At 37.8% G+C, this 18,162-nt stretch overlaps 2 protein-coding genes across 7 annotated transcripts in view; one reads left to right on the plus strand and one right to left on the minus strand.

The window, feature by feature from the left end:
• The window catches only part of arih1 (ariadne ubiquitin-conjugating enzyme E2 binding protein homolog 1 (Drosophila)), a 61,444-nt gene extending 44,220 nt beyond the window's left edge, over positions 1 to 17,224 (minus strand). The window contains exons 1-2 of one of the 3 annotated variants that reach the window (XM_086073449.1): positions 17,154 to 17,224; positions 15,325 to 15,416 (exon numbers count right to left, since the gene is read on the minus strand). Coding sequence is in view for 1 of the 3 variants with exons in the window: in XM_086073453.1 (XP_085929579.1) it covers positions 15,325 to 15,327 (3 nt within the window). In the remaining 2 variants the exon portion in view is untranslated. Of the gene's footprint in view, positions 1 to 15,324; positions 15,417 to 17,004 lie in introns of all 3 variants that reach the window. The other 2 variants (XM_086073453.1, XM_086073448.1) reach the window with 2 other exon arrangements.
• stra6 (signaling receptor and transporter of retinol STRA6) overlaps positions 8,226 to 18,162 on the plus strand; it is a 28,463-nt gene continuing 18,526 nt past the window's right edge. The window contains exon 1 of one of the 4 annotated variants that reach the window (XM_086073444.1): positions 8,226 to 8,441. The gene's annotated coding sequence lies outside the window, so the exon portion shown is untranslated. Of the gene's footprint in view, positions 8,442 to 16,820; positions 17,039 to 18,065; positions 18,126 to 18,162 lie in introns of those variants that run through there. The other 3 variants (XM_086073442.1, XM_086073445.1, XM_086073446.1) reach the window with 3 other exon arrangements.

An 18,162-nucleotide genomic window follows, 5' to 3' on the forward strand; every position in this document is an offset into this window, starting at 1 on the left:
CCATGAAAAAAAAAAACACTCAGAAATTCTAATTAAATTTTGCACTGAGAAATTTTTACTAAATTTTACTAGTTTATTTAAATAAATAAAAATAAAGTCACTTCAGGGTTCAGGCACAAACCCACAACTTAAGCCAACCTACTCTCTGAGCCACTCCTACAGTGTGTTAGTATATCGCTCATATCAGCTAGAATCTTCGTACCTCCAATACCAAAAATGATGTTTTGGGTCTCCTTTTGGATATTAGCACACAGTAGGACTGGCATAGCTCAGGTGGTAGAGTGGCGGTCTCCCAAGCTGAAGGTCGTGAGTTCGTTCCTCTGCCCTTGTGTAACTTACAAAAAATAAAAAATAAACTAGTAAAATGTACACACACCAAAATCCCTCTAAAATGTACTTAGAATTTCTGAGTGAAAAAAAAACTTTACTAGGTTTTTAACATGGGATAGGCCAATTTTCTTACACACAGTCTTAAAATACTTAGAGTAAAATTTACTCTGAATATTTTACTCTTTTCCAAGTGTAAATTTTACTGTTTAGAGTGGGACCAAATAGACTCTGTTTAGAGTAAAATGTACTCTACAAAATTGATTGTGCAAGCTCGAAAATAATCTAATGTCACACCCATCTGTGCAAATAAAGGCTCTGTCACACAGCTGAAAATCCATTTCAAAATAATATATACAGTATAAACAACATTGAGTTTGACTGTTTAAACCTTGACAACGGCTTTCTATATTGTTAGAATAAAGGTACAGAAATTATAAAGGCGTTCCAAGAATCGTCATTTATTGTGAGGCTATCAGTACCAATAACAGTGGGATAAAGGTCCATTTGAAGCAGCGAGGTCTCGTGCTGTATATGCTCGCGAAAGACAACACAGAGTCACAGGACAACAGTGGTTACACTGCCTCTGTGTAATGAGCTTTGGTAAAAATACAGCCACTAAAAAAAGATAATAATGGTTATTTGTATTTCTAATCTGAAAAGGGTTGGGTTGATTCCAGTCCATGTGAACAAAACAAAAATGGCACTGAAAACAACCAACTGTATGTGGGCGATTAACCATCTTTGTGTTGATGTCATTAACAAATAAAAGCACTGTATTACTATTTTTGTTGTGACCTTTGAGCGCAATTACATTATCAAGCAAGAACATCATCATGATTTAATCATAAGACTTTATCCAGACATCTGACCAAACCAGCAATGATGACTCACAATTGCATATTCACATTTCTGAGTGGTGTTTTTAGCTTTTAATGTCCAGAACAGATGTCCATTGTCTGTCCTAATTGATGTGAGAGGCCTAAGGGACATCGCTCCATTGCAGGATGTGCCTGTCTTGCTGTGCAATTGTCCAAAAGAAACCTCGCCCAGCAGCTGCACAAGCACAAAACAGGCAAAGCATATTGATTATGCTGCTCATGGAAGCAGAATAAAATTTTCTGCCTGACTCATCTAAGAGCAAGTTGGGGGATGGAAGGGTCAAAAGAAAAAGAATTATTCCTGGACTGGACAACAGAAGCTTTAAAAGCAAGCTGATTTATTGAGTATGGGGGGGAGGAAGAGATAGAACGTGAACAAACATCTCTACTGAGCAGGTTAAGTTATGCAGCATCACATGCTGTCTGATGGCTGCTGGTGGGCAGTCCACTGTTTTTTGTTTTTTTTTATCGTTTCCACGCCCACCAGGGCGGTATATCCTTCAAGCTCGGGTCCTCAACCAGAGGCCTGGAAGCTTGAGTGTTCTACGATCCAGAAAAAAATAATCTGGAAAATGGAATTTGAAAACAATACTTTAAAAATTGACAGTACAACACTGATTTCATTCAATTATTTTAAAAAATATTTTTATTTCTTAATTTGATCGGATACAGTACAGGGGGTCTTTGAGTTACGAACAAGTTCTGTTCCTATGCTGGCGATGTAACCCACAAAAGTTTGATTTCACCGTTAAAGTCGGAATTTATATCAAAATACTTTATATTAAGAAAAACTAAAATACATGAAAATAAAATGATAAGGTGGGTGGAAAAGCCAAAGATACTCCCGGTGCACAAACAGAGACAAGCGCTAGCACTAGCTAAGCAGAAAACAAAATGGCAGACGAGGTCGAGTGCATCGTAACTCGAAAGCAAACTGCCCAACAAATATACTACATACATAATACTAACCATATGCCGATCCTAATAAAATCTCATGAATGTTTGATGGGAGAATATTCAATCCAATTTAAAAAAACTTTATTTAGCCCACGGGGACAATTCAAGGTGTCCCGAGTGTGTCTTGCTAGTGTGCGTGAAATATGGCTACCTTCCTGGTCACAGTAAGAGACCTCAGCTGGAAATAGAGTAGCGAGTCAAGCACAATAAACACGAAGGAAATGGCATCAATTTGGCACTTGGCTCCAGTAAGTTTACTACCACAATGGGGCAGTAGTCCATTAAGATATCATTTGTGGAATGAAACCTCTTCTGCTTCATTCACTGCCTAATGGTCAAGGCAAGTGTTGCTCATGTAGATGGCGAGTGATGCTGAAGTATGTCTTTTGAGATTTAAAATGAATGGGGTGGGGGGGGTAATGTAAGTAGGGACTTGACATACAGTGATTATACCTCGTAGGTCTCGAGAGGGTTCTTCATTAACAACAATGCACAAATCAATGTTTACAGCCATCATAAAAAAACTGCAAACGAGAAGCACCACCCCCCCCCTCCAAAAGCACAATGCATCCATAAACTGTGTTCTTTATATTCTCAGTATAGAAGCAGCCTGGAGGAGATTTAAACATGAAGTCCCAAACTCGACTCCTTAAATATAATTAGAACATTTTTGATCTCATGATCAGCCACAGGATGTTTTCTGTGCTTTGTACTGTTCATCTACTTTAAAACAACCTGTATTGTTTCTCATATTCAGACTGCAGACCATCTTATTAATATGGAGATATAGACTTATGTGCTGTGTAATAACAGTAAAGATCTTATTTGTCATCATTTTCCCACTCACAAGCACATGAAATATAGGTACTGTAATTCCAGTACTGGTTTGAATAAACACGAAAGAGCGATTGCATGAAAACAAATAGAGTGAGAGGATTTTCCGAGTAAAGGCAACAGCAAATGTAATGGGATACTCATAGATACACAGGAAAGGGTAAAGAAAGCATGGATTATTCATGTCTATTCCCAAAGTAGAAAAGGCTCCTTTTTGATGAACGGTGCCCGGGGCGCTCCTTGCTACTCAATACCAACAGTCCCAGGCAGACCAGCCTCACGCTGCTGCACAGACAGACACCATGATGAGCTCCCCCGCCATCACAGACAGGGCCCGGCGGCTCGCATCTGCTCGCTATAGACAACTATGATGATGATGATGATGATGATGATGATGATGATGACATGTGGTCCATGCTAAGGTGATCCCAAATTTAAAAAGGTCTCCTCAAATAAGTCCCCTCAAATGGTGGACTGAGAAGCAATAGAATCCAAGGTGGAGTTTAGGAGGGTGGAGTCAGTTTAATGTCATAACATATATGGTGAAAAACAGTAAAGGGGGAAGTCAAGTTTAACGTTTCTTTACATTAACTCATTAACTCTCTCAGCCATTTTCACTGAAGCAACCGCCCCTCGCTCCCGGCTAATTTACTGGATTTTGCAAGGCCCAGAGAATATTGTGTTGGATTGCTATAAAAACATGGAACCTACCGAAAGAAAGATTAGAGTCTCTTCATTCATCAGGACAAAAAGTATATTTCTATCTATTTCCATTTTGTAGCAATTAACATTAGATTATAGCCACGTTTCATCATTATTCACAAACCTGTTGAAAACACTGGGGAAAAGAGCTTGTTGCAACATGGCCCTGGTTGATCTCTTATACTCTGCTGCCACCTGCTGGCTGTTTCTGTAATTATGTTGTCATTGCTTCACCCGTTCTCTGCAATTCAGAGGCTGCATCGAAGCCTTCTGTATGCTCTAGCATAAAAAAACGTATAAATACCTCTTTGGGACACTTAAAACATTTCAATTAGAATGTATTTATGAGTTAATATGCCCTATGCGTCCCTACTACTAGGCGGAACATGGTATTCCGATTAATACTGCGTTTGTAGAATATAAATTAACCAGCAAAATCCACCTGTTTTTATCCATCCTGGGGGCGGTCATTTTGATTTTTGGATTGTGCTTTCAGTGTACATCACTTAAATAGCTTTGCCTTGACATGGGCTCTGAACTGAGAATGAACTCAAGCTTCCTCCGGCTCCTTTTAAAACAGGCCTATCTGCAGACAGCATGTGTCTGCCAAATTTCTTTAGGCAGACTGAAAGAAGTCGAATCAAGGAGGACCAGCCAATCGTGGGTCAAAGCCCAATAGCAGACGCTGTCTGAGCAACTGATGAGAAACTGACGAATGCTGAGATTTTCACACTTGTCACACATTCCATGCCATCTCCTGGCACGAAAGAGGCGGATAAAATGCTGTAATGGCCAACGAGCCATTCAAAGTATCTTAGCAACAGTTGTGCCGCCGAATCGATTGTCAACGTGTGACTTTGCTGTCCTCCAATTATGTCGCCTTGCCGCAAATGGGAGGAGTTATCCATAAAGGCGAATGCGGCAGCCTTTGCGAACAAAAGGGTGGCGGATTCAGAAAAATTGCTCTGCTTGGGCCATCAGCATTCCCTTCACATTATCTGCTATCACTCCCACACTCAATGAGAGCGCTACGTAGCCTTGTGTGTAATTATTCGGTCAATTTGCAGGCATGTTGCATGAATGAGCTGAGCAATTAGCATCAGCTTGAATGTTTTTTCTTTTCTTTTCTGATTTGGTATTAAAAATCACTCTTGGGAACGAATGACCTCAAGCTGGCATTTCATCAAGTATTGTGAATTAGCAAAATGCAAGTTTTGCTAGCGTAACCATTTTTTTGTGACAAAACAGGTTAGTAAAACATGACCCAGACAGATTTTCTTCAGGTCTACCTTTCCATTTGAATTGAATGAACAAAGTGGAGCTGAATTTTATCTTATTTGGTCGTGTTGCACTCTCTGACTGCTCCGCCTCCCTGTAGGTCTGCAGCTCCGGGAGCTCAATGGAGAGTCTCTCCTCCTGGGAGATTGTTGTGCGTAGGTTGGTGTTTGCAACAGCTCACTCCTGACTCCTCCAACCACAGCAATTATCCACACCATTTGGGTCTAACATATTAACATTTGCAAACAAGAGATTTCCTGTTAAACGTTTTCTCCCTGAAAGCGGTATTGTGTAATTATTCTAATAACCACAAATAACCAAATCAGACATAGAAACATCTCCAGAATCAAAAGAGATTGAATACCATCTAAAGTGCCATTTTAAATGTAATAATACTCAGTAAACATTCATACTGCCAGAGAGCTAAATAGCAAAACCAAGTACCAAATTAAATATCCGTCTACTTTTTTGCCCTCATTAGCATTTATTTATCAGAAGCTAAACACAACTACATTCCACAGGAGTCAAAAATGTTGCACAGCAATTGAGATTCTTTCGCAAGACCTTATAAACCACATTTGCAACTAAATCAGGAGTGCAGCTCAAAATGCCAAGCTAATCACATGAACCTTTAGAACGCGCTAATCAAATATGATCCCTCTCCCTTCAGAGGCCTATAATCCCTCTTAGCGGGGATGCAAGAAACGTGCCACCTGCTTCCAGTCATGCCGCTCGGGGCTCAAGTGCCCTTGTGACATCATGCTGCCCTTAATCCATTGAACAAATGCACAGCTTCATCTGGATACCACTGCTTGATCTGGACTCGCCACCATGAATGAATATATCCACTAGACTCGCACCAAAAAGGAGACAAATATTACTATTACAATTCATGTTGATATTAATTAGTTCTTCAATTAATAAACAACTTACTATTGCTGATAAATAAGGGATTCATTCACATGTTGAGGTTCAATACAATGAAATGATACATTATTATTGTATTATTTTTGCATTTATTAAACCCGTCTGGTGAGCCTGGTGCGGGAACGAGTATAAACAAAGATAGTTACTTTTAAGACCCTTTATTGTGACTGAATTTTCCATTTAAAATATATTGTTTTATATTGTTGGGCAATATTGGGCAGCTTATATATATTTAAAAAAAAAAAAAAAGTTACTCACCAGTTACTCAGTATGACTACTTTTTACATTTACTTGAATCTTATTATTATAGTAACAGTACTCCTACTTGAGTAAAACAATTTTGCCTACTCTGCCTACCGCTGATCAAATTAAAAGAAGTCTTTGTCTTTCATGTAACTTTACTGGGAAAGTGGATCAGAGGTTCACCTCTGGTAGTCATTTGTAAGAGCTATTTTACAGTAACAGAGATTGCTTAGACAAGGATGCAAATGTCAGAAAGCATTAACTTTTTGACACGGACAATGAACCAAGAGGATCAAGAGTGCCACGGAAAAAAAAAAAAGTCATTAATTTTGCAGCCTTTTTTCAGCACTCCACCCGCTGCTTACGGGAAGGGGACAGCAACTCATGACGGGATGCTTTTACCACAGCACATCTTCATGTTTCTCATTCATCTTACACAAAAAAAGTAATGAAGGGTTTATGACACAAGACCTGAGATGCTATTTGCTACTGCAGTAGTGAAGTAAAATTGTATTTATGAACCAGATGGGAAACACATTCAGCTTAACAGCGCCGTATTAAAAATACTCTTTTGCCTGCAGTTGATAGCAAGCTCATTAACAATAAATGACATACTGTAGTTCTAATTAAGATGTCCAAATAAAGGCAGCTATATTGTTAAGAATATTGCACAATTGGTCATGTGTTTACCGGTATATGAAATAAAAAAAAAGTTAATTAATTTATTTATTGGTAACTCTTGTGTAAAGACTTTTTTTCCTCATCATATTAAGATGATGTCATGTGTAATGGCTGTTGAAACAATATTTTTTGTTTGTTTGATGTTAGTGGGTGTGTGTGCGAGAGAGAGACGTTAGCAAACACTTGACTTTAATAAACAGTTCTTTTGTTCAATTTTAGTAAACAAAATATTTTGTTGTTGTTTCACATTTTAAGTGCCCCTCCCCCTTCTCTACCCTTTGTCTCCGAGAGCTGCGGTTTGTTGTTCGAAGCCCAGAAGCGCTGAGTCTGTGCCTGCTTGGCCTGCCCCCTCTCGTCTCCTCAAAGCTGCTGGCAGATGAAATATTTATGACTATATGGCTTGAAAACCTCACATTCCATTTGAAGTGCTGCAGCTCCTCTGATGCTGCCCCCACTGATGGCAACTGCCTCCGCCATCTTCATTCGACCAGCACTCTCCCCCTCCCAGCGGGAGGTGCGAATCAAGGTGCGAGGCGTCCACGGCTTTTCTGCTTTTCACTTATCAAGGACAGGGAGGGGTGTAACCGAGAGTCCATTATGGCAGCGAAAAAAGCCACAATTTTGTTTTACATCTAAATTGTCCGTCTTGCAGCAGGATATACGGGTAGTAATCAAAGTGTACTTAAATAAGTGGCTGAATGTTTTACATATTTCTATTCTTTATGCTACACTGAATGCCTCTTAAGATATATTTTTTTAGGAAAGCATAAGGTTTAATTGAAGACTCTAAATTGTCCATAGGTGTGAATGTGAGTGTGAATGGTTGTTTGTCTACTTGTGCCCTTTAAATGGATGGCTCTTTCCCAAGGTCAGCTCGGATAGGCTCGAGCACACCTGTGACCCTAATGATAAGCAATATTAAAAAAATGGATGAATGAAAGGCATAATGCAACCATTAATGACCATCTTATTTTGATACATAAATGACATGGGTGTCATTTTATGACACATCACCATCTATCACCATTAACAACAACCTGAGAATGTGTTTTCGCACATCAGCCTCAATATTCTAAGTGTGTAAAAAAAAGAAGAAGAGGAAATCGACATATGTTTGCTTAGCGTTCAGTAATAACACAATGACATTATCGTTCCCTGCTTTTTTGGCTACAGACTAAACTCAAGTTACAAGCTAGTATTTTAATACTATTGCATTGGCATTTAATTATGAAAGTTCTAGTACTGCCAATGAAAAATTATAGATGAAAGAATTGGCGTTCCAAGTCCTGAACAAAGCCTGCTTTTATGCATGCAGGGAGTCACGTTGGTTCCTAAGCAACAGGCCATTTCACAACACACGCTGCAGCTTTTCAACAGGTTTCAAGAACACCGCACGTCACATCAGATGGCAACCTTGAACAAACAGCTCTATGCTCGCTTCTTGATGGAAGTGGTCTGAATAATTAGTGCGGCACAATGAAGCCGCATTCATCTTCACCAACATTCCCCTGCACAACCTGCTGTCGCCAGGCAAGACTCAAGTTGCCAGGTTTCAACAGTTATGATGAAAGACGATATTCCAAAAGCCCGTGATCCCTTTTTTAATATAATGTAAGTATTGTTTGTTTCATAAATTGGTTTAAAAATAAGTGTTTAGCACAAAAAGGTTGGAATTAATTGCCTTTTTACATGCCTTTTTTTCTTCTTCTTGAAACTGGAGTAAAACCCACGCAGGCATGGAATTTCTGCCACAATTTTCCAAATAAACATTAATAAATGTAAAAAGTAAAACAAAGTACAGTTTCATGCTATACAGTACCGAAATAATGATAGGCAGTTGAAAAGTTCATAAAAGCACACAAATGTGTGGTATGTTGTTATCTACATTATTGTGTTTGAAGAAACAGTTTAGCAGTATTTCATGATTTGAAAGAAATCTGTCCAAAAACTGATACAAACAGGCCATTCAGTCCTTATCAAACTGATGGACCTAAACAACACTTTTTCTACAATGTTGAACACTGTATCACACTATGAAGTAATCCGCTGCCACTTAAAACATGTTACAAGAGCAGAGTAGACTTGACTTAAATTAACAACACCTTAAGGAACTACCTCCACTTCTTTTAACTAGGGAGCTAATCCTTGAGTGCAATGTGTAATAGTATTGATATATATTAGTTGGTTGATGTGATTTGACTTCATTAAAAAAAAAAGAAGCACTTTTAATTTTGTTGTACTTTGGTAATTTTGCAATGCAAGTTTTTTTTTATATTCTATATAATTTACACACAATGTGTAGTGTGTCTGATAGATGTCGGTGTATTAAGATACAAGATATCAGGCGGTGAAGTTAAATCCCAGGAAGTATTGAGTTTGGTTTGGGGATTTAATGAAAAAAGAACTGCATACCTATATCCAGTATATACTGCTGCTACGAGACACCGCTTGCTCAATTCCCCGAGGAATAGCCTAGTAAGTAATTCCAAGCAAGACTTGTCATAAAGAAGGAGAAAGGGAGAAAAAAATAGCAAGCAGAGAGCAGATATGGGATGTGGAGGTTTACACCTGTTTGCCGGCTTCTGACCCTGAGCAATTACGTGGAGCTGAGGTTTTGTGGGATTCTACCTGTCAATCAACTACTCTCAGCAAAGGAGAACACACAATAATGGCCACAAAAATACAACCATGCTCTTATATTCTTCGAATGCGCTTAATCGAAGAATGTGAGATACTAAAAGAAAATGATCATGTTGGCCAACGGGATGAGCAGAATACTGTACACAAGTAAGGGACAAATGGAGCATCAATCATTGTCCACAGCGTAGATGCAAATCGCTGCTGATTATTTGCATGACTTGTGCTTAATAGCAGTCTAAATGAGTCTGGGTGATATTAAATTGTCCACCAGCATGCGGACAAGCGCTTGGAGAGATGATATTGATAGTAACCACGACTACAGAGCAAGATGGAGAGAGATGAAGCAGAGTTTTACAATGATAAGGATACAACTCACTGTATTGTGTGATTTAAGATGATGGATGGGAAACAAAAACATGCAAATAACAACAAAAAAAAGTTGGGCAAAAATATACCTGCTAATTTACAAGATAAGGTCAAGATAATATCCTGCAAATAAGGAAGAGAGAAAAAGGTGTTGACAACACACTACGGAAATGAACCCAAAAGGCCTCAGACTATTTGGATCAATATTGGATTTTTATTTAACATGAAAACATTTTACTTTGAATCAAACAGCTGAAGGCATGTGGTGTCTAAGTGCTGTAGTCGGTTTACAAGTAGAAAGCATAGTGCTGAGTGGCTCTGTTCTTCAGAGGAAATACTCCCAGCAGGTAAAAAAAAAAAAAGAAGCTTTACAAAGAAAAAAAAAAAAGGATAACACTAACAGTGAGATCGGTTTTGCATATCAAATGCTGCCAAATCTTACTATGTGAGCCGTGAGAAAGCATGGAGGCTCTCAGAAAACACAAGTATTTAATTCAAAATGTCTTGCATACACAGGGAAGGGTATATTAAATATCAGTTAATTTCAGAATCATGTGTAGTGGTGATACTACAGTCTATTACAGGCCCACCATCGCTTGCAACGTCTGATATGCCTACACCCCCCCCCCCCCCCCCCTTTTGGGGTCTGCTATAGGCGAATGGGCCCGGAGGTGCCGCTATGTCCTTCCACCTCCCATTGACTCACTGCGGCACATACGTGCTAATGACAATCTGTCACCATCCTAATGAGATGAGGTGCTTGGTCACGTGCAAGTGTACCGAGTCGCTCCTTGAGCTCGGAAAGATAATCACATGATGAAAAAAAATGTGTCAGGAATTAAACTGGAAACGGCATTATAGAGAAAACCACCAAAAAAAAAAAAGGGGGAAATCAAGACGTGACAGGATGCATTGAAAGCCTGCCAACCCATACCACACCCTCTTGGGGTTCCCTGACTAGATTATCATGTAACCTCACTGGGAAATATGAGTCACTTGTGAGTGTGATGACCATTGCAGGAATCAATGAGATGATGTCACTGACAGTGAGAGGATCCACAAATGCAAATACATGCCAACCCTAGCAAATCCTTGCAATATTTGTTTTAAAATGTGAGGGAGGGAAATAGTCCACATCTTGAAACAACATATCAATAAGGATTTACAGTTAACTTCCTGATTCTGATGTACTTTACATCAGATTTTCTGATCTCTTCACAAGACTTTTACACCATCAGTTGAAGCACTAGAGGTCGGCAACCTTTACTGTCAAAAGAGCCATTTTAGGCCAAATAAATCACAAAAAAGTCTGTCTGGAGCCGCAAAACATTTGAAGATTGTGATGAAAGAAAATAGTGTGTTATTGTTAGTCTAATGTACTAGAGCTGCACCACAACACAAAAATATGACCGCAGGATCCAATACGTAGACATTCTTTTTTTTTCAAACTTTCCTCTTCCCCTTTTGGATTTTTTTGTTGTTGGTAATTTTTCATAGGTTTTTAGACATTTATGCCTTTCTGTCAAATTTCTGACATTTTTGGCAATTTTATGGACATATGGTAATTTGCTTCTCTTCTTCCTTTTTGGACCTTTTATGGCCATTTTTTTTTCTTTTTTAAAAATCTGCCGTTTTTGCTATCTAACATTCTGACATTTTTGGCAATTTAGTTGACATTTGATGGTAATTTTCTAGATTAATTCTTTTGTTTTTGGACATTTTATGGTTACTTTTTGAATGTTTTCTTTTATGCCTTTTTAATGTATTTCTCTGACATTTTTGGCAATGTCATCAACATTTTATATCAATTTACCTTTTCTCTTCCTTTTTGGATATTTAAAAAAAAAAACTCTTTCATCTGTTCGTCTCTTTTGGGAACATTTTATTATTATTATTTTTTTTTTTACCTAAATCGTTCATTTGTGTAAATAATATTATATGTGTTCCTGTCGTATATTTATTTGTAAGATTTTATATTATTTTTAAATTGCCTGATTTATTAGTTTGACATGTTTTTAAAGCTGCAATATGGAACTTTTTTCCCCAAAAATAACTTTACAGTAAGCTTTTTTATTTGACCACTTATGACTGAAATGTCTTCTAATTAGTAGATTAACACCTTAGCTGTTCACAATGGGTACTTCTGCAGGCCCCTAGTCAATAGTTTTCAGACTGGAATCGTAATGTGCGTGGTGTGTATGTGAAGAATGGTATGTATAGTTTAATTCTTCGTCAGCAGGTGGCAGTAGCGATTCGAAATGGAATATTCTACGTTCAGTAGCTTTAATTGCTGGCACCTTGCGTATGAGTGCATACTTCAATTTCGTTGTTCTTGTGCAATGATAATAAAAGTCATTTTATTCTATTCTATACTACTATATATTATTATAATATTGCTTTCTCCTCATTTATTTTAAGAGTTCCACAGGGAGCCACAGGAGCGGGACTAAAGGACCAAATGTGGCTCCAGAGCCGCAGGTTGCAGACCCCTGGCCCAAAAGTTTCAGAAATAAGCTCATATTTACTTTACTAAAACCTGATTTATGGTGGCTGGCACCCCCCTTCTGGTGTCAGATGAAACCAGCTCTTTGTTCACGTGGCGACATGTGGAGAGCAGCCTTTTGCTAATGGAGGCCAGTTAGAGTGATCTTTGCGGGGGACCTTTGCGGTGTGACCGCAATGTCTCAATGGGACTGACAGAGATGAGAACACACGCACATTCCCGTCCACTCGGCCATTTGGGACAAAGCGACTTTTACAAATCATTCCAATGACCACCTCCCAGGCTTCAAAGCAACCACTGCAATTTATTTACGGTGACAAGACAAGATAGTTTTGCTCTCTGTGTTCAATAATTCAACTTAACACACAGTTCGTCCCATACTCAGCAATGGGATGGATATTTACTGGTGTGAAACGATGCTGTATTTCCAGTATATTACCACCACACCATTTTTTTTTAAATCCTTTTTTTGTGTTTTTAATACACTTAATTTTTGCTTTACAACAATTAATGAATACATGGTTGTTAATATGTTCAAACTGAAATGTTCATCCAATCTCACACTCATTTAATGTTATTTATATCTGAACATAAAAACATTTTTTTTGAGCGAGCATAAGAGGATGTGGCGCATAGCTGCTGATAACTCGGACAAGCTTCCAAATTCAGCCTCATTCCAGCAGAGACGTGTGAAAGTCAACCCTGTGTCAACACACACTGAAGCCATCTGCAGACTCACTCTCTGAATACATTATTCATCAGAACCAATCGAACACCAAGACCGGACCAGGAGGAGAGGGACCACGTCTCTATGAATCCGGTTCCGGTCCATTCTACCAATGACGACAGAGATGCTTTGCTGAAAGACTGATAGGCATGTGTCCTTGAGCATTAACACCTTGAAGGGCTCCTTTGCCATCCTGTTGTGTGTGCGAATGAGAAGAACTATTGATGAGCGCACACCAAGCAAACCATCTTTAAATGGAAACTGTGAACACCCGAACGCACATAAAATATGCAATCGTACAAGCCCACATGATCAAACAAAACTCATCAGTACTTGCTTGCTCCCCTCAATTAGCTCTTGTGGGACATTTTGGCAAAGCTCCAATTTTGAAAGCGATTACTTTTGACGTGCTGGGCAGAAAATTCGTCTCATAATTAAAAACCTAGAGATATGAAACATGCAAATACACCATCAGTCTTGCATGTCGCAAATCGAAATTCAACGCACATTTTTTCTTCTTATCAAACTCGCGTGATAAATGTCTCTCTACAGGAAAAATATGTTAGAACATATCAATCTTACAGGGTAGAAAAACATGATTTTGCTTCCAGAGGGGAAAAAGAATGTTTAAAGGCTTGAACACGTATCAATATCAATTTATTTTCCACCCTTTGGTTCTGTTATGAAAAATTAACTAAAATGAACAACATCCGCGCACACAAGCAAAAGCAGAGCCTTTAAATTTATGTTTACTTAGATCTCCCAAACAACACAAAACCAACACAAAAAATGGGCGAATAAAGGGCATGGCAAGGATGTCAGCAATCACATTCTAAAAGAGCACAAAACACAAATGCATGAAGAGGATAAAAACACACCAAATGTCTGTAAATCTCCATTTAAACGGATTTTCCTCAACAGACCACTGTACATTATTTCATTTTATTAGGTTGGCCAGAGCAACAAAGTAAAACTGTATGAATCTGAACACGGTAGATAACACACGAGTTTATAGGTGAACCACACTAATCCAGATGTCTTTTAAGATAAGCAGATTGTGAAAATTCAATTTAAAAGCATGTACAGCGTCTCGGGTGGCCTTATTGTCTATGAAACATTTGTATAGAGGATGAGATGATGTGACACTGCTTCCATGCTATGAATCCAGAGACAAAGCTAACCACAAGCACTTAAAGAACTAATAGGAAAAGGAAGATTTGTACTTGTCACCTAACACATAATGTCTCATTTTCAGGGCTCATAAAAGAGGAAATAAATCTGATCTTTTCAGGCCTGCCAAAATCGCAGCAATATATCAAGAGAAACAGCCAGTAAGACTGAAATAGTTTTTTTTTTGATAGAGTGATTGTTTAGGAACAATCAACATTTCACATCTAAGTGCAACAAAGCAGAACATAAATTGTAGAAGTTCTATGGTTGAACACAGACTGCATTTCTAAACATTTTTTTCTCTCAAGAAACTGTCAGCATCAAAATATTTCCATGAACTGGTAGTTCAGCTTCATTGAAACTGCCAACGGTGCTAAGCTATCTTTTCATGTCGGCTCAAATCTGCATTGCGCTCCACAAATCCAATTATGTTCTAATTGAGTGTTACAAGGCTCATTGATTATGATAGCGGCAGCGCAGCACAAAGCACACACAAAAAAAAAAGCTTTGGATTAGCCGGGACTCCCAGGAGGCATTCGGGTGACAAATATGGCGCCAATATGACTATACGACTCAATTTGAATCGACTTGCCAACAACCTTCGTGGAGCACAAAATGAAGAATGAAAATAAAATGTATTAAAATTGATTCATAATTTCTCGGTGCCTAAATCAAAACTTACTTTTTTTATGGGAAGCCAATACAGTTGATCATTTTGATTAGGGATGGGCGAGTACCGATACCAGGTATCAGGCCGATACCAGGCCTTATTTGAAGGAATCGGTACTCGTAACTGTGACCGATACCAGTATTGGCGCCCTTTTTTTTGGCTGTTTTACAATCAGGAGCTAGAAATTAGAAGAATAAAACATTGCAATTGAATTCATGCAATTTTAAGGAAAATGCTATATTGGAATGTATAGGTTTTTCTTTCAAATTATTTTTGGGGGGAAATTTATGTATCAAAAACACTAGTGTTATCGGTACTTGGTATCTGTACCGGTGACTACTCAAGAGTTGAGTACTCGTACCGGTATCGGTCTGGAAATAAGTGGAACATCCCTAATTTTGATGTTGTGCGCACTTACCATCTACTGAAGGCCATCACACCAGGCGACACAAAATGGGACTATTTTACATTGTGTATTTGTTGTTCCTCTTTCATGCCAGTGAAAAAACCCTAAAAGACAATGGTAATTGGTAAATGTTAATACATTTCACAAATATAATATAACCTCCCCTGAACACAATCTACAATGAGAATATATCCCACAAAATAGATCAATTTGGTTGTGTCATCTCTCAAAAATGAAGACAACTCAGATATTTGGAACATTTTACGAGTCACAATAGATGATAGCAGTGATGTTCAGTAGCTGAACCCTAAAAATTGCAACACTACTGGTTGATTCACAATTTACGGGAATAAAATAAACACCACGCAGTTACTTGGCATTAGTAATTAAGAAGATACATACATTTTTCCTGTGTGGTTTAAAATGATGTCATGCTTACATCATAATATCCTAAGGAAAAGAAAAAAAATTATAGACATATTTATGGCATATATTTGCCATGGTGAAATTGCCCCCATCAGTCTTTGCAATTGAGTTAAATGATATATATATATATATATATATATATATACTCAATCTAAAATAAGCACGTCTCTCTTCATTGATATGAACTTGACCACATGAGTCACCTTAAATGTTTCACAATACTTAAGCAGATCACTAAGGTTGCTGCCAAAGCAAGATAGAGATGTTCAAAGTCCTCACACACACTTACAGCATGTGGCAGACACACAACTAAGTTGTCTTCAATTTGGAAGTCACTGAGGATTTTGGATGGTGCACAACTGAGGTGGTCTTTTAGCTAATACGGTAAGGCTAATTGACTGCCAGTATGCCACATGTTATTTTTTTAAACGCTTTTGATTTGTATATTTAGGTCATTTACAATTTAACTTATTCTGCACAATATATATATTATATTCCTGTTTGTCGATTCATTTTACCTTTAGGAGTGTTCAGCAAAGTTACTTTAATTATTCTACGTATTTTAAATAGTTATAATTTAATATTTATATTGAATATTTTTTAACGTAAAAGTGTGCCTACATGGGACACAATTACAAATAGGGCAACCAAATTATCATTTTATTTTAATAATTTTTTTATCGACAATACAAATTATCAATTCTGTAACAAATCTTGTTTATATAAAAACAAATAAAAAACAACAAATATATATATATAAACAAACACTCAGACAATCCAGTTCAATTTCGCATCCATCCATCCATCCATTTTCTTAACCGCTTGTCCTCACAAGGGTAGCGGTCAATTTCGCATCATAACTGAAATTTTATGATAACCCTGAAATAAAATAAAATAAAATAAAAAAGTGACAGACTTCAATTAAACAAACTAGAAAATATTAACAAATTTAAGAGACTCCATATGTAATGATTAACATCAACCAACCAACCTATAATACTTTAAAGCACGGAGGCAACCAAATTACTGTACACAAATCACCATGTATTGTGCAGTGCATTCTGGGGATTGTAGTCGTGTTAACTAATGGCGGCTAGTTGTGGTAATCATGCGAGTTCACGCCTTCTAAAAAACAATGTTAGCTACATATAGCTAAAAATGCATTGTCGTGACTACCATTAGTATTGTTATGTCTGGGGTGGTTACGTCGCCATAAAAAAAAGGTTCTATTTGTTGGACAAAATGAGCAGTTTGAAGTGTCCGAACCTCTTTGGCGTTGAAGCACTCACGCAGGCTGCAGGTGAGTAAATTGTCGTCTCAATGTTGATAGAGTCGATTAAAAAAATCCAACGCGAGCATAAAACTCTCCACGTTGTCTGAGTGTGAAAGGCGAGACGAGGTGACCAAGTTATTACCTGAAAGTATTTGTGTTTTTGTCTTTTTGTTAGTCTAGCTTGAAGCTCACTTTCAAAGTGAATCGAACGTTGCGGCGTTTCCTCAGACGAACATGAATTACGACATCGCCGTCGATTTACGTCAAAGATGTATGTGACTTTAAAGTGGACAATTAACGTGCCACTATGTCATCATTTTGTACCCCCAACAAGCCACAACTTTGAAATACTTTGACACAATCTCAAGACAATACCTTGTACCTTCCATCTTATATCTATCATCTCCAATAACAGCTAATGTGTGTAATTTCACTATGAGCCAATTATGAATTAGTTACCCTATCATTATTTAGATGCAGCAAATTAGAATAGTCGTCTGCACTCTTGTGAGTGCTATTGTATTTCTTGTCATGGGCCAGATTTTGACACATATCTTGTACTGAATCCTGTTTTTAAGTGTATCTAAGTGGTGCTTCCTTGAGTTCATACTACAGTAATATGCTCAGTCAGTGATGTTTTTCCACCTTCCCAAAAGTTGCAAAGCTCTTTGCGCAAATATTATTGCTATCCTTCTATTCATCAGCATTGTTTTATCTTCTTCAAGCAAAATAATAATTATATTAATAAATAATAATTTCTGAAGTCCAGCATCAAATTGACAAGATGGCCTTAAAATCAACTTTCAGATTTCTTTCACAAACATCAAATGTTGGATTTTAATCTATTTTCACCCTTAATTTATAGAAAAAGCAAATGTCAATGACGTTATTCAAAACAAGTATTGGGTTTTTTGAAAAAAAAAAAAAACAGTTTTTCCTCTCATCACAATATTTGATAAAGAAACATTTGAAATGTTCAACAATTTAACATAAATTGCATCATCAAACTGCCTGGCTCAGCTGGTGCATAAATCGTAAGAGTACAGGCAGCACAGCACAGCACTGCATACAGCTCTCTCACCCACATTTTATCATATAGCGCTGTACATGTCAGGTAAGGTGACCTCTGCAATATATTTGCAGCTAGGAAG

Source organism: Leptonotus elevatus, chromosome 4 (assembly GCF_054856555.1).
Source record: "Leptonotus elevatus isolate MCC_2025b chromosome 4, RoL_Lele_1.0, whole genome shotgun sequence".
In the NCBI taxonomy this organism is placed as follows: domain Eukaryota; kingdom Metazoa; phylum Chordata; class Actinopteri; order Syngnathiformes; family Syngnathidae; genus Leptonotus; species Leptonotus elevatus.